The 16951-nt window shown below is 42.8% G+C and overlaps 1 protein-coding gene across 4 annotated transcripts; it reads left to right on the forward strand.

Annotated features, from left to right (window-relative positions):
- Positions 1–843: 843 nt before the first annotated feature.
- lnx2b (ligand of numb-protein X 2b) lies at positions 844–16470 on the forward strand. Of its 4 annotated transcripts, XM_028416352.1 has the most exons (11): positions 844–960; positions 1053–1114; positions 6854–7413; positions 8771–8964; positions 10673–10872; positions 11780–12214; positions 12960–13109; positions 14118–14292; positions 14751–14994; positions 15106–15264; positions 15334–16470. In XM_028416352.1, exons 3-11 carry the CDS (start codon positions 7013–7015, stop codon positions 15467–15469), a joined length of 2094 nt encoding a protein of 697 aa, XP_028272153.1. In that variant the 5' UTR covers positions 844–960; positions 1053–1114; positions 6854–7012; the 3' UTR covers positions 15470–16470. The 4 variants fall into 4 exon arrangements, with proteins under 4 accessions (XP_028272153.1, XP_028272154.1, XP_028272152.1 ...); XM_028416353.1 differs by lacking the exon at positions 1053–1114 and having other exon boundaries at positions 859–960; XM_028416351.1 differs by having other exon boundaries at positions 862–1114.
- Positions 16471–16951: the final 481 nt, after the last annotated feature.

Genomic DNA, 16951 nt, shown 5'->3' on the forward strand with positions numbered 1-16951 from the left:
TTCAGTGATGTCTTATGAAATACAGACCAGTTGACATCAGTATTGCCTCCATGCAGTGTCTTAGTCTGTGAGCTTGAGTCAGCAAATGTCACTTTGTACAGCAGTTTCCTTCCACAGCTATAAATCCTGCAGGGAAACAGGCTCTGGCAGAGAAGTTTTATGGCTCGGAGACTTCCCTTCCATTCTGCAGGGGGTATCGTACTTTACACCATTCATGTGTCACAGCTTTTTTAACTGGTACAGATGTTAATACATTAGTTACACTGTTTGTTTCCTTCAAATATTTCACTATGCATTGTACTGTGTACAACACTGTATGCGACCAATTTGATTTGATTAGTCACACTTTGTATTTGTATAGTAAGCCTGAGCACATATAATGAAACACTGAGCATGTTTTTCAACATGTACTTTCACTTTCTCTGTGTTGTGTTGTTGCAGATTGAACCCAACAAGTCCATTCATAATTTTACCTTTAGAAATGGTATAAGGGCCACATTTACTGCTGCATACTGCACTGCTGTAATGTTTGCTCTTTTGCTGCTCTTTTGGAGAGCAGCATACCTAAAGACTGACTGCTGAGAAGTTGTCAGAGCTGTCTCCTGTCCTATAGGACACTTTTTATAGGACGTGTTTACCTGAGACACTTGTTTTGATCATCATTGGTGTTGTACACATATATAAAACAGAGAATTCATAAACATTTTTTTAAAATTGTTGTATGATCATCAATTGGTTCATTGAAACCAAAGATTTTGGAACAATATACATGTTATTATGGTGTTATTACTATACTGCGCAAAGAGGCTCTATGTGTGTGTGTCTCTCTCTCTCTGTGTGTGTGTGTGTGTACACCTGCGTGAACCTCCCCCTCTGTGTTGAAGCTCCTCTGTTCGCTCGAAACTGGGAAAGTCGCCCTGTCTTCGCCTGCAGGTTGAACTCCTCCGGCTGCGATATGCGGTAAAAAGAATAGAAAAGAAACTGAACTGAAAACCTTGCTTGTGTATTTAGACTTTGGGATGTTTAAAACTCGCTATTTGCCGTCTATATAGGGGTGTCTTTGTTTTAGCCACAGTGGCGTAGCTACTTCCGGGGAGAATCAACCTTCACACAGGTAAGACGAGTTTCGGTGTCGACTGACGCTAATTCTGTGGTTTCTTTCTCTAAATAAACATCATTACAAGCCCGATCCAGGCTTTAAGATGCGGATCAGACTAGAGATTATTGATAATTTATGTAAATTTAGAGCACATGAAAGCGAGTTTCTGCGCTCCAGGTGTGTGTGTGTGTGTTTGTGTGTGTGTGTGTGTAGCAGTCAGCGCGCACTCAGTGAGGGCTGAAGGTGAAGCCATGTGCTGCTGTATATTCACTTATTAAGAGCAACTTTTATTGCCTCCTCTGTCATTTGGATCTGTCACACAGACAGCCATGTGCTGTCAGAGGGGGACAGTGAGTTATTTATGGAGGCAGTGACAGCGCCCACATCCAGGCAAGGCTGGAAAGTGAAATGTCCTTCTGACTGTTGTTGATGAGCTTTTTTTATTTAAATGGACACACAACACTTAATTATCTGTTTGTCCTTAATGATGCTTTACTCTCTCAGTATTTCCGTGTTATTCTAGAAAATATGAATTTTTACACCTAATTTCACTGGTGTCTTTACATTATCAAATTAAAATCATTAATGCATGTATATAGAGTGAATGCCAAAAAAGGGCCAGATGTTAGTGGGTTTTTTGTCATGTCCGGTGTGAACAGGCCTTATTCAGCTTAAGAAAGAGAAGCAGAAGCGACCTGCTCTAAACATTGAATATGTTTTCACACTTGACTAAGGACACAGAACTTTTGACCAACCAAACCTCTGCGAGCATGTCCATCTTTGTTTATGGTTTGTTTTTACAACCTGATACTGGTCGTTGGGTGCTGACAGTGCAGTCTGTTCAAAAACAACAGCACAGGTGATGCCACAGTCACCCACCGCTGTCATTATTTGGTCCATTGGTGAAGCCTGTCCTTCACTTTTATACAACCCAGCATCAGAGACCTTCAAACTGAGCTTTAAAAAGCATATTTCTCTTATCAAAAGATGGCAGGTGTTATTTTTGTCTCGTTTATAAAGCCTGTATTTTTATCTTTTTCTTCTGAGTAAAGTTGGATTGAATAATAAAATCGTTTCTGCATGAAGGGCCCCACCTGCCATACATCCTGAATGCCTTCTAAGTTAAAGCCACGTGTGGTGTTTGTTTGGTGTGTGCAGCCTGGCTGCTGTTCAGTGAACAGCACTCACATGCCCTTTAAATGTGGGCTTAACCTCCATGTGTGATTTGTGGGTGAGACCAGAGCAGTGTCACCACGTGGGGGTCTGCTTGATGGGAGAACACATTTTAGTCACAGATCATTTCCTGCCCATGCTGTAGACATGCAATGCAAATATTGGTTATTGTCGTTAAAGCCAGAGCTTTGTGCATGTTGCTGCTACAGTAGTTACATAACAAAGGGCCAGTGCTTAAATTAGACATCAATAATATGTTACATTTTAACTCTGGTGATAAGTAGCTGCAGCTGGAATGACCTGTGAGCAGGAGCAACACCAGCAGCAGCTCATGGTGTCTCCTAAAGATGGATGCAGGTATTTTTACTCACCCACAGCATCTGTCAAACTTAAACTATGCAACTATTATTGTTGCTGAAGGTCTCCGCTGTTTCCAAGGGTTCAGCTTCTGCTTTATTTAATGACAGACAGGCAGGCAGACAGGCAGTGTGCATGATTTTACAAGGTTCAACATCAAAGAAGAGTTTTTAATCTCTCAGACATCAAATTTTCCTTTGATTATGTCATCCTCAAAACACTAATGATTAAGAGTTATTCACCTCTGTGTGGTAATTTGATTTATTTTCTTTTCCATGTGCTGCACTTCTTATGTTATTTTAATTAGTAATACCAGACACTGGTGTAATTCAGACATGACACACCTCCTGCCTCGTGGATGAGAGAAATTATTGTCTAACACGGCCTCACCTGTGTTCACCAAGGGTGTGTCGACACACGTGACTTATTCATATCAGCCATCAGCTCTGATCTGAAAAAAAAGCCACCTCAGGTAATCCCCTAGAAGACTGGAGGACACCTCATGGCCACCGACTTTTCCCTCAATAGATTACAGTGTCACATGGTTACGAGGCATTTGATATGGTTAAGGCGTTCCCTCGTTGTAGGATTTTGCTGTGGGAGGTAGTACCGACAGTGGAAGAACTCAAGTCTGCATTCCAAGACTTTGTGCCTGGCAGCCCAGGAACTTGTAACATTTCCTGTAACAACACTGGATAGGCTCGTTGTTAGTAGGGATGAAGCTTCAGGGCTTCTTAGATGCTATGGCAGGGCTCAAGCCATTACCCATGAGGGGGTTGGAGTACCCCTGCTTCCCTACAATGTGTGGGTGAGCACCCGTCTCACACGGGAAGCCCATGAAACTAACCACGAAGGCGTCGCGGGTACAGTTCTTCGGGTAAGATCTAAAGCATGGGTGGTACAGGGGCCAAGGATTGCTAGGAACATCATTGACTCTTGCATGCACTGTCGGGAAACCAAAGCAAAGATGTGCAAACAGGTTATGAGTGACAAATGGAGAACAAAGATGAAAGTGTGGGGGGTGGTGTTCAGCTGTATGGCTTCCAGAGCTATGCATGCGGACATAGTGGAAGATCTGTCCACAGAAGGATTCCAAAAAACGAATCAGCGCTTCACAGCCCTCAGGGGCCACCCACGGAAGCTCTGGTCAGATCAAGGCACCAACTTTGTGGGTGCCAGACCGATGTTACAGGAACTGTATGAGTTTCTAACAGACATTAACAGGGATCAGAGTCAGAAGAAGGCAGCAGCTAAAGGGAACTGATTGGACGTGGGTATTTCATCCAGCGGACTCTCCCCACTGAAATGGGGTGGCTGAAGCAGTTGTATTTAAGAAGGCGTTGAGCAGTGTTGGTGGAGAAAATGACCTAACAGTGTTGGAGTTCCAGACCCTCCTGTACTTGGCCGGCAACCTGTCAAATGAGAGACCAATTGGTGCCAGGGCCCAAGTACAAGATGAAACCGTGGAAGTCATCACCCCTAACTCCCTCCTGCTTGGCCGTGCAGGGCCTAGTGGGGGATACCAAAGGGTTTGAGTATCCAACTTACCCTACCGTACGACCGTACGACACCATGGTGTGTTCTGGTTTTGGATCAAGACCCCCCCCCTGCCGAACATCTTTGAGGCCAGTGGAGTGTTTCGACGAAGGATCCCAGAACGTCAATAAGAACCATTTGTGATAGTTATGTTAAGATGTAGCTTCTCCATATAAATATGAGTGCATAAGCATGGGGTGAAATCACAACATCACAAACCCGACATGCTATGGTGGCCTACTTGGATCTCGGGATCAGTAGGCCAAGTGGGAGGTGTAGGATTTTCCAGTAGAAAACTTTATTTTCTGATGTGGGTGTGTTAGACGTATACATGAATGATGCAACTGCGGAGTATGCGCAGTTGTAGTGTAGCCATAGCAACGCTTGTTGCTTTGAAGTGCAGCTATAGCGACAGTTTGTTTATTATTTCTGATTGCCCATCGGAACCCGATCTGCCGTGCTTGTTCCGACAACCCGTCCAGAGGGTAGACTAACGAAGAGTAAATCTGGACACTCGTTGAGGCTGGTAGTGCTGAGTATGTTATGTCTCAGTTGTAAGTTTTGCCTAACATTATTTTATTCTTCCTCACATGAAGGATTAGGATTAAGCTTCATCTAGTGGTTAAAGTTACAATTTTTCACTATTAATTGTTTTTCTTAATTTATCCATAATTAATTTATCTATGAATGGGACCTGAAAAAAAACTATTTTAATTTAATTTTTTTTTTTTTTACATTTATTATTTATTTGTTTACAGTCGATGGGTTTGGACATGGCCTTTATATTATTATTATTGATCACTTTCCAGATGATACCACATTTGAAAAAAGAAAACAAGTGTTTAGCTTAAAAAATTCTCAAAACCAGTCATAAAAAAATAGCACTCTTTGTCAGTAGAAGTCACAAACCTATGGATTCAGATGATATGTTAATGTTAAACTATGATACAGTATATCTCCATTTCACTTTAAGGATCCCAAGAAAGATGAGTGCTTTTATTGATGCCATGCTGTATCCTTGATAAACAGTGAAAAGCTGCTGTCAGTTTGGACCTGATGAACATGGATACTTATCTGATCTGACAGCTTCAGAATCAGGAGGCTGCTGCATGACTTCCTGTGAAGCAGTGTGTGGCTTTAATAGAGCTACAGTCAAAGCCTTTGGAAAGCCTGCTAGTGCATGTCGCTTTATCGCAAATTAAACGATAAATAAAGCAACACAGGTGAAATTTTTGATAAGAGAAGGAACCAGAGCGTATTTCAAGTAAATATGTTTGAATCTTTTATTTTACGTTCTTGCACCAAGTTATGTGGTTTCAGTAGAAAATGGAGCACAGCCTGGTTTCTCCTGTGCACTCCAGGATCTATGACCCCTATCCATTACAGGAAGAGGTATCACCTGCACAAAGTAAAGACAAAGAAAGGGGGAAGGTCTGTGTCCCTGTGTACAGAAAGACATATGCGCACACATATTTGTAGTCAGGCGTTTGTGTTTGCAATCAGTCACTGAGCTACTGAGAGTACTTTACCTGTAGTAGTGCAACATCAGCAGTCTGAGTCCCCAACCCCCAAACACACACACACACTCTCTCTCACTTGCTGGCACTGATGACAGAGGCAGAAGGAACATTTCTCCTTTCCTCTCACGCTGCCTAGTTATACCAATTCCCCTCTGCATTCCTCACACCGGTGCAGTCGCAGCTCATACACGTCCACACTGACACACACACACACACACATAGAAGCATTATACCGTCAGTCTGCTGCTAGGGAGGCAGGGCTCTGGTTTCATTCAGTCTTCAGGCAACTGCTAGAGTCTCATGTTTGCGTGCAGCGGCTACAGGGCACTTGACAACAAAGATATCATCTCGGGTGAGTCGCTTCAATAACACTGGACATAAAGCAGTCTGTTTGTGCTTGAAATCTGGACTAAGGTCACAGAGGCAGGCAAGAGGAAGGCTGTAGTTTTTGTCTTCTTTTTTTCATATGTGCCTCTATGCAAGACAAATATTCACCATTACTCTTCTGTTCTTTTGAAATGATGCTAATGTTTTGCTCCTTACTGTGATTAGCAGTTAAGAAATGTAAACTGTGGTTCAGTTTGAAGTCCACTAACTCCACTTCCATTCCCACACATATCATTTGGATCAAATCATGTTTAGTTAGTATGATTTGTGTTCTGTCACTTTATTTGGTACATTTGTTCTAATGTGAAGTAGATGTTCAAAAGTTTCTCCAAAGAATGCGTTCCTAATCAGAACTCTCCTTATGAGAAAGTATTAAAAGCAGATTAGGAGCTGCACAAAGGAATGGAGACCACTGCCGATTGGGTGCAAAGGGTCATTAGTGAAGGGGATTGCATTTCTGCTCAGTTCATTCAGGTTTCTTACTCTTGTGTAGTGCTGTGCCTTTGTTCCTCCCCATTAGCAGTGGTTTGACTTTAGTCCGTTTTCTTCTGCCTCATTTCACAGAGTTTAGTGCTTTCAGCGAGAAGCACGGTGACTTTTAGCTGAGATGAGAATTCCTTTTGTCCCTCAGGAAACTTGCTGAGAGGAAGCAGCTGTAGCTTGCTGCCATATTGCTGCTGCCTTGTGGATTTGTCATTTCCTGCAGAGCCGGCCAGAATAAGTGGGAATAGTCCTACTTCTACTTAATCTGTGTTTACTTACTGTGTTTCTCTCTCCACAGAAAAAATCAAGATGAAGACATGGAGATAACGTTGTTGACTCTGGATCATTGTTTCACCATTTCAGCGGATTCGGATTTGGACATGCAGACATAGAGGTATAACAGTTTGTGAGGAGATAAGAGGATCTTTCCCAGACACAGACTGAGCTCACTCAGACTATGGCTACAACAGAAACTAAAGTTGCAGGCAGCACCGCAGGTCTGTCGTGGGCACGCGTCTGTAAGGAGTGCGGCCAGCAGCACGAGGGTCTGGACAGCCACCTGTACGAGTACCAGGATGAGGTGGACGATGAACTGGTTTGCCATATCTGCCTGCAGCCGCTGCTCAAGCCCATGGACACGCCGTGTGGTCACACTTACTGCTTTCACTGTCTGAGCAACTTCTTGAAGGAGCAGGACTTCTGCCCTGTGGACCGCCAGCGGCTGCAGTTGCATCAGTGCCGTCCCTCCAGTCTGCTGGTCAGGAACCTGCTGGACAAACTGTCAGTCACATGTCCTCACTATGCAGAGTGCCAGCAGCAGATGCAGCGCTGTGAACTGCAGCCTCACCTGCACAATAGGTAAGACACTGGAGGTGGTGTCTACAGCAGTTTCAGTGGATGATGTTAGTACATGAACACCTTTTCTAGATAGACAGATAGACACGTCTATGTAAAGACCACCAAGTATTTAATAACAAACGTGCTATATGTACACTACAGTGAAATAATTAACAGTAGCTCTACTCTTGATTTAATGTGTCTTTTCTCATATTCATATTTCATACATCATGTGGTACTGAACTTCCTGTCGTTCTCTGAAAGCACATCCCACCAGCCGGTGGTCATCAGAGAAATAGTTTAACAAACGCTTTCTTGGCAAAACTTAGTTGAGAAGAACAAGTCCCCTGCACAGTGCATTATTATAAATGATATGACCGGTTAGATTTTTTTAGGAGATTTAAATGGTTCAATTTAGGTGTCCTTGATATTATTGTGATGATGTCATTATGTTGGTGTGTGTGTGTGTGTAAGAGGGACAAGAATGCCTGGTGTTTAAAGGTTTTTGAAGAACCTGATAGCAGGGTTTGCTAATAATAGCTCAGCATGCTGAGGTATCACGAGCAAACAGCAACATTGACCTTCAATAATAGAAATTTAATGAACCATCTTATTATGTTTTTGAGGCTTTACACAGAATGGAAGCAGTGAGCCTGTCTCTATGTGCCAAACTGAGCTAATGTTTTATATTTACATTACAGACACAATCTGAACGTTTCTCCACAGAAACAACAAAACATTTTGTGTCTCAAAATGAAGATTCATTTGAACATAAAGAAAATGCAAAGGTCATGACAAAGGAAGTGTGACAACTTTGCAGGAATTTTAAACAACTATCATCAGATTGTTTTGCTTCCCTCTTGTTGTCCTTTGAGGGAATGTGTGTTCCCTCCTTGAAGTTTTACCAGTTACTAGTTGCACAGTTCCTGTGAAAACATTGTAATTATTGAGCTTGAGATGAGGTGCAGGTTGGTCGTCTTGTTTTTCCACATGACCACTGTGGTGCTTATCGTCATGGCCAGCCATGACGCAGTCAGTTGTGGGAGGCAGATTGTCCTGCTGCAGCCTCTATGTGTAAACACTGAGGAGGCAAAGTTCAGGCATGAGGGACATGCAGCAGTCCCTGCACTCTGACTGACTTAATCAGACTCAGGCAGTCTCACCAGACACCCTGCAATGCAGTGAAATTGTCTACCCATCTGCATAGTGCTCTCTACTTGTCCTTCTGTACATTCACAAAATACATTTAATGTCTGCTTTTGTCCTTTGTTTCCGTGTTCACCAATTCCCCAAACTCTTGTAACATGAAAAAGTTAAAATAATCTTTTTATATTTTTAGTATATGGATGATTCATTACATGTTCCTGTCTCTTCTCAGATGTCCTGTGTTTAAAAGGCTGAGAGAGGAAGCAGAGAGGAGGAAGAGGCCTTCATGGAACGAATTAAAGGGGCGGAAAGGTGACGGAGAGTCGTCTGGAGATGCGAAACATTTGGCAACACTGTCTCAAAATCCCAGCCGGGATCAGCCTGAGCCTGGCCTGATTAATCCTGCCTTTGAGGAAAGTGAGGATGGTATGGAAGCATTTAATTATCACAGTCTGTTGTCTGTCTAAACAGGATAACCAACACACACCACCCCTTAGGACGGGTTTGGAAATAGGATGGTTGGGTGTGCTAATCACAATGAATGTTTATAGAAGCTTTAAAAAAATGTTTTCCTTGCTGGGCTGATTGAGACATCACACGACAGCCCATTTTGACAGGCTTCGGTTTGTGTGCTAGTGGTCAAAAAACACTGGTTTGGGCCAACATCCTGTGAGGACGTACCAGCAGTTAGTTGTATGATTTAAGTTTGAGGACACCGAGATATTTCGTTAGTCTCTGACAAACCATCTTGTGTTTCACATTAGCTGTTTTTAGCCTCGGGGTTTGATTCTGTCAGTCACAGGTGAATCATCAGCCTAGCTGTAGAAACATGTACCAGCTCACAGATGTTTTAACCAGACAGTCTCATCATGGGGAAAAACCCTTAAAGCAACGTGGAGGCTGGTACTGTGGACCAAAGTCTGCTCAAACAGAGTTGCCAGGCAACTAATGATTAGTGTCCTCTTAGAAGATTGAACTCTTGTCATCATAATCTCCATTGATGCATGCTCTTAAAGTCTGTACAGACCCAAAAATAAATCACCAGAAGCTATTTACAGTTTCACAAATGCTTTTTTTTTTACATAAAAGTGTCGGCATGACTTATCCAGGTCTCTGCTGTCAGACGAATTCTTTCCAGTGCCGGTGGGACTAACTCATTAGGTAGCACTGCTTAGAAGTTAGCATAAATACTTGTATAGTCTGCTTGTGTGTCTGTGTGTGCACAAGCCAGTTCCAAGGTTGAGATGCTCAGTGTGGTGCACTGTGAGATATTCCAAGCCGAAGCTGTCCACTCTGTTTGTATTCATGTTACTCTTCACTAGAAAATCAAACGTCACCTAAAGGTCAGAAACTGGTTACTGGTGCAGGCAGTACTCCAAAATGTTGGTAAAGTCTTGTCTCAACGAGTTAGATTTGAAGATCAAATCTGCTCCTCCACATTCTCTAGAAAGATCAGGACAGATATGCACGCCTTATCCTGGCACAAACAACGTGACTGAAGTCATCATCATATTTCTTCAAGATATAAAGATGTAAAGGAAGCTATTATTAAAAAAAGATCACTAAAAGTTCAAGGTATATTTAGTTTCTACTGTCTTAAAGGATAATAATAGCCTGGGTGATATTTATACCCATCTCCACAGTGTGCAGTAACTTTGTACTCACTTGGGTATTGATGTGTAAGCACATCTGACATCTGTGAAAATGTGATCACTACAAAAAAGGTCACACGAAGCAAGAACCACTTGAAACTTGTAAATAAGCCAAAATTTGTTCAGATAACCACTTTAGGTTTCAAGTAGGTTTCAATAGAGCTGAATCAGGATGTTTACAAATGACTACTGGGATCATAATTTAAGTGTGTGTCTGTTTTTCTAGAGTATCACTGAGCCTGTTTTCATGCCTCAGTGCTAGTTACAGCTGTGGTAGGGGGCATATGTTTACATAACCCATCATGCTCTTGTGGGCATAATATTTCAGGAAGATTCTTTAGGATATTTCTTGACATTTCTTGGATAATCTGAATAGATTTGTGTTCATTTGTTATTTTAAATCAAAGCCAGCACAGTGCTTTGAGTTTCTGCTTTGTAAACAGGAAATACAGCCATGTTTATTCCGGTCATCTTTTCTCCAGACAACACCCCGCTGCGCTCCAGTTTGGTGGCCGAGGCCAACGTGGTGGAGCTGTTCAGAGAAGACCCGGAGGAGGAGCTTGGCCTTCGGATTGTTGGGGGAAAAGACACACCGCTGGGAAACATAGTCGTACAGGAGATTATCCGGGACTCACTAGTAGCTCGGGATGGCAGGCTGGCCCCAGGGGACCATATCTTAGAGGTGAGAGAAACTATGACAAAAATGACATTATGGAGTCCATAATTCATCTTAGCTCTGGTGGCATAGCGTGACACAGGTCAGTCCAACAGAAATACCTCGTGGTAGCATTCTCATGGCTTGTAAACACTGCTGGGAATGAGAAAGTAGATATTCAAGATGAACAGGTTTGAATCCATGGTAACAAGGCGTGGTTACAAACAAAGGTTTCATGTCAGTGTAAGTAACTTTACCTAGCTGCTGCCATTTGCAGCCTTTCACTTTGAGTCAGTGTTCAAATATGAAGGAGGGATTAGAAGTTAATCTGTTATTATGAAACAATGTTGTAAATTCAGATGCATGTAATTACCTGAATTATTTTACTATAGATGACAAAAAGCCAAGTTCTCACGGAGGAGAATGGAGAGAAAGAAAATGAGTAATGAAAATAGTTTCATTAAATGTGATCCTCACTTTTCCTGCAGTATCCTCCTCCTCTTCCTCCTTGAATCTCTACCCTGCGGTGCTCTTGGTTATGTGGTAGAGCTGTAAACTGAGCTGCTTTCAGCTTCAGTGTGTCCTCTGAAATACACCTAAAGCCATCCAATCCCAAATGTGGAAATGAAAACAAAAACCTTCCAGCCAGCAGCTCACTTTCAGGATGTGAAACAAAAGCTGCAGGTTTTTTTGGAAGATAGGAAGATTTTGAAAGTTAAACATTCCCTTTTGAAAAGATTCAATTCAAATGAGTTATATTTGTATAGTCTCTAGATGCTGTCAAGAAACCCCGAGCCTGACACCTGAGCAAAATCGAGGTGCTTCAATGGGTTCTTTTTGCAGTAGCAGTGTACAGCATGCAGGACAATGTTTGTGTCGGCCTGCTTTTCTGGTGACACCATTGCCTCTCTCCTCTGTGGTGTTGTGTTTCCAGGTGAATGACGTCAGTCTGGCTTCAGTTCCCCACGCCCGGGCCATCGCAGTGCTGAGGCAGCCTGCCCTCCTCAGGCTCACTGTGATGCAGGAGAAAGGTTTCAAATTAAGGGATCAACGGTCTGATCATCACCCTGCCACCTCAACCACTCTACCCAACACCTCCCAATCCCCTCACAGTCCTTATGGCAACGCTACCTCCAATCACAACCCCGGCACAGTCCTCCAGGTGACGCTTATGAAAAACCAGCGTACAGAGCCACTTGGCATTAAACTCATCCGCAAGTCAGATGAGAGCGGGGTTTTCATCTTGGACCTGCTGCCTGGTGGTTTGGCAGCCAAAGACGGAAAACTGAGGAACAATGACAAAGTGCTGGCGATCAATGGACATGACCTGAGGCATGGAACACCTGAAAGTGCTGCTCAGATCATACAGGTACATCAAAGGATCAAGTAGGACTACAGACACTGTGAATACTGTTATATACTGTATGTTGTTGGGAGATTTAAGCTTTCGGTTTTTAAACTAACTAAAGTAAAAAGAAGGAACAATATGCAAACAGGAACTTTGTAGAAAGGGACAAATGAGGTTAAATCCATCCATCTATTTTCTAATCCGCTTCATTCTGAGGCTGAAGCCTGTTCTGGCTTTGAATAGGCGAGAGGCAGGATACACCATGGACCCCAGTCCATGGTCTGTCTCACTATTCCATACTGTGCTTTTTAATGTACTTAAATACATCTGATATCCTGATGTTCAAATGTGTCAATGCCTCACAAATCACTACACTGCACTTAAATAATAGCGTGCAAGATGATGGAGTCTAACAATTAGTTCAGCTCTTTGGATAGTTGTGTGAAAGCAGGGAGAGCATAAAGCAGGAGACTGAAGCTCCTTTCAGACATGCAGTCCTTTGATTAATCTGAAGACATCTGAACATGTTGGTTTCTTGTCTGAATGAACAATCTCTTAGTCACTTTCAACACGGCGTAACCAAAGAGAGGCATCCAGGAGCAAAGGCAATGTGAGGACAGGGATCCCAGGACTCAGCCACACAGATGGAGTAATGGAACATGATGCAGGATGCTCAAACTGTGACTGTTTAATGTGACCTGTAGTTGAAGTCATCAATGATGTCTGAGTGTTCTTTTCTTAGAGGCTTTCTTCTTTGTGCGTTTAGGCCAGTGAGGTGCGTGTGAACTTTGTGGTGATGAGACCAGCAGAGACTCAAGAGGAAGTAGGAGGCAGCCGAGAGGGACAACAGAGCAGAGCATCGGTCAGGAGGGCACCTGAGGCGCAGTATCACAGGCGCCGCTCCATCTACATGAAGGTAATATAAAAGACTTCACAAGCCTACGCTCACACTAAGGAGGATTGCTCCTGGTTACATATTTTATATCCACACATATTCAGGCACCCAGCAGCTGTCCACATACATGTTTCTGTTTACACAGTGTAGTGTAATGAGTGTGCCTCTCACACTCACTTGTACCATCCACAGTCAACAGAAAGAACAGCAACCCTACGGTTGGGGGTGAGAAGCTTTGAGCGCAGACACCTGCATTGGTGAGATGAAAGCCCTTCATTGGGGCCTCCCTCTGTCCTGATCAAAAGGCCTGGGGTGCTGCTCACTCTGCCACTACAGGGCCATCGTCTTGTTGTTGTTTTTGGTTGTTTCTTTGGGAGGCAGAGGATCAAAGCTGGTAACAGTTAGCTTTCGCCTGCAGAGTCTTGCTTTGGGGGGGATGGGTTCCCTGCTGTGGGGAAGGAAGAACCCCCACCTCCCCCGAGTTTCCCTTCTGATGGCTTACAAACTCCAGAGAGCAGCAAGGAGGCTGGTTGAAGTTGTCAGTTTCTACACATTTTTTCCACTACGAGAGCTCGGTGTTGATCCTCACACGTTCCCTCTACCCGTTCCTCTCAGCTCCATCTCAGATGTTTCACATTTGTTTCTACAAGTAGTTTTCTTTAGAAGGATCACTTAAGTCCAAGGATCCTGGGGAGGCTGAGATTAAGTGGCAGCAGAGACATAAAATGCATGTTTTGCCTAAGAAATAAGATAAAACCGTAATCCTGAGTGAAACACACCATCCCAAGTGACATTACCATCTATGTAAAAAGTGTTGAAATTGAAACCTTTATTAGTCCCACAATGGGGAAATTGCTTAAGGCAGCCCAGCAAAGAGCGCCATACACCAGTGAGTACACTGGAGGCTATGCGGGTAAACTGCCTTGCCCAAGGACACACAACAGTGTTTTTATTATCAGTATTATTATTACTAGGCTAATCAATGTGTTTCAAAATGTTTAGCATTTATTCTACTCGTTCTCTTAACAGGATCCTCCAGGTGGGTTTTCTAGTCAGGAGAAGACTGTAAGCCTGAAGAAGGAACCTCGACTTTCTCTGGGCATCACCATAGCCGGGGGGAGAGATTGTCGCTGCCGCCTGCCTGTTTACATCACAAGTGTGCATCCTGTTGGGTGTCTGCACCGAGATGGCACCATCAAAAGAGGTACAGATTGTCTCTGAACAACATTGTGGTTGTTGTCTTGATAAATTGGATGAACAATTTACGTCAGTCCGTTTACATCAGTCAGTTTACATCATAATATGGCCGGTTCTGTCAGTAGATCAAAGATAAAAATTCTACATGAATAGGAAAGCCCTCTTTTCTCTAGCGTAAATTTGGGGGACAAAAGTGTTCATTAGCTTAGTCTAAGATCAGCAGTAATGCATCTGGTTATCATGTCATCCATGATTTTTAGGCATAGGTTGTTGTGTTCATGACATCAGATATGACGCACATAAAGAGTTCATCACCTTATAACAAGAATTATATAATTTTAAACTTATTTCAGTGTAACAAGAGTGAAGGGGTGGCACTACAGCAAACTATTTGTTGGGAGTGACAGTAACTTTAAGGGAAAACCATATCAAATCCATATTCATACCACGTTTGTGTTTCCCCAGGTGACGTCCTGCTAAGCATCAACGGCGTTGATCTGACTCAGCTCACCTACACTGAGGCTGTTTCCGCGCTGAAGTCTCAGACAGCTCAGTCCCAGGTGGTGCTCCGTGTCATCCAGACCCTCTCTGAGGATGCAGAGGAGGACACTGAGGCTGCCAGCATGGATGAACTAGATCCAATAGATGAGTCGCAAGACGACACCTTCAACTGGATGCCACTGTGGACTCGCTGGCTGGGATTACCGAGGTAGATCTTTCCTTCTTCAGCGGCAGTTGCCTCACATTTGCTCCTCCACTGCAGCTGTAGACTCTTTATTGTGATGTAAAAGACTCTCTAATTCTGAACTTGTCACTGCAGTCACATGCACTGGTGTCGGGACATTGTGCTGCAAAAGACTAATAGTGAGAGCTGGGGCTTCAGTATCGTCGGTGGCTATGAGGAGAACCATGGACAGCAGCCCTTCTTTATTAAAACCATCGTGCCTGGTACACCTGCTCACTTCGATGGACGCCTCAAGTAAGTTAAATCTGATTTAAGCTCCTGCATTTCACCAGGTTTCACGTTAACAGTCTGCGGTCTGTTCAGGTGCGGTGACGAGATTGTGGCTGTGAACGGGGCCACAACTGTGGGAATGAACAATTCCTCTCTCATCCCCATGCTCAAGCTGCAGAAGAATAAAGTTACACTGACTGTGGTATCCTGGCCTGGAAGTCTAGTGTAGCAACACACACACACCTTGTCTTTTTTCTGTCCCATCCTTTCACCCTGCATTCTGTACTGTAAGACTCACTATCTTTTCCATGTGTAACACGTAATGTCACATTCTCTTCTACAGTTATGTTCTACAGTGCGCGTGTGTACATAAGAACCAACCTGTGTGCTTCAGTGTGTGGTGCACTCACAGGTTAGCCCTCTGCAGCATCAGGGTGCAAAAACGATGACAATCAAAGACAAACTGAAAGGATAGCTATTTTTGGAAGCTCTTTTTGAGGTTGTATGTACAGTACATTTACCTATTCAATATTGTATCATTTGATAGTCATTATATTTGATTCAAGTGATTCACATAAACACTGTGCAGAGATGAAACAAGGTGAATATGTCGAGAGGAGTTGCAGCTGAGTACACATCATAACAAGGCTTCTGACTCTATCGACCGATGCCAAAGAAAGAAAACACGTATCAATATAACTGCATTTTCAAACTGTGCAACAAGACAATAAGAATTAGAGAAAATTAAAATTAAATATAAACATTTTTTTAGGTGGTCTGAAGAGTCAAAAATATGTGTGATTCAGTCTATTAAACACACTTCTAATCTTTTCACCTACATGGAACAATTAATCCAATTGGCATTATTAGGAGACAGCTACATTTATTTCCTCTAAACTGTCTTAATCAAAAGTGCTGTTGATCCATATATGAAATATTTGACAGCTATTGATTTGTTACTTGAATGACAGATGATAAAATGGCTCACACTGCGGTGCCTTGCAGACACTGAAGGACGAAGCAGAATGTATAATTGCCTTAATTTGCCACTGTATCCCCATGATACTGTTTATAGTGGGTCAGATAGAGTCATGTCAGCACATTCCCAGTGGCCTGTTTGTATCTTAATATTCAAGATGGATTAAGCTGTGAAATTATAAACAGCAGATAATGTGTAATCAGGTTGTGCACTATTGTTTCATTATGTTCAATAAAATCACATTAAATCATGCTGTTCTACTGCTCTTGCCTATAGCTGCATCATAAATATGGTACTTATAATTTGTTTTGAGTTGAAGGAAACATTTTGTGGAGGAATATAAACAGAAGAACAAGGACCATGCATGTTAATTATACATGTGAATTATCAGGAACTTGGGCTTCACAGATGTAGAATGTCCAGAATTCCTTCAGAGTACAGAAACATTCATGACAGACTTTTGTGTCCAACAACCTCTATGCCTGTACAGTTTGGCTCAGTCTGACCCCTAGTGGACAGACAGAAGACAAAAATGTCCAGGATGCTAAATTTTAGACTCTTGCACACTTAAAATGTGTCTTATAAATCTATAAATTAAGTCCGAACAAACCAACAGACGGGCATCTACTTTCAACCAAACTGCAGGATGATGCTTCGTAGATTCAATTTGTGAATGTAGCTGCACTACAAACACATGCACAAGTTTTGACCCTGTAACTCTTTTCTACAGCT

This window comes from Parambassis ranga, chromosome 10, assembly GCF_900634625.1.
Source record: "Parambassis ranga chromosome 10, fParRan2.1, whole genome shotgun sequence".
NCBI classification, from domain to species: Eukaryota; Metazoa; Chordata; class Actinopteri; family Ambassidae; genus Parambassis; species Parambassis ranga.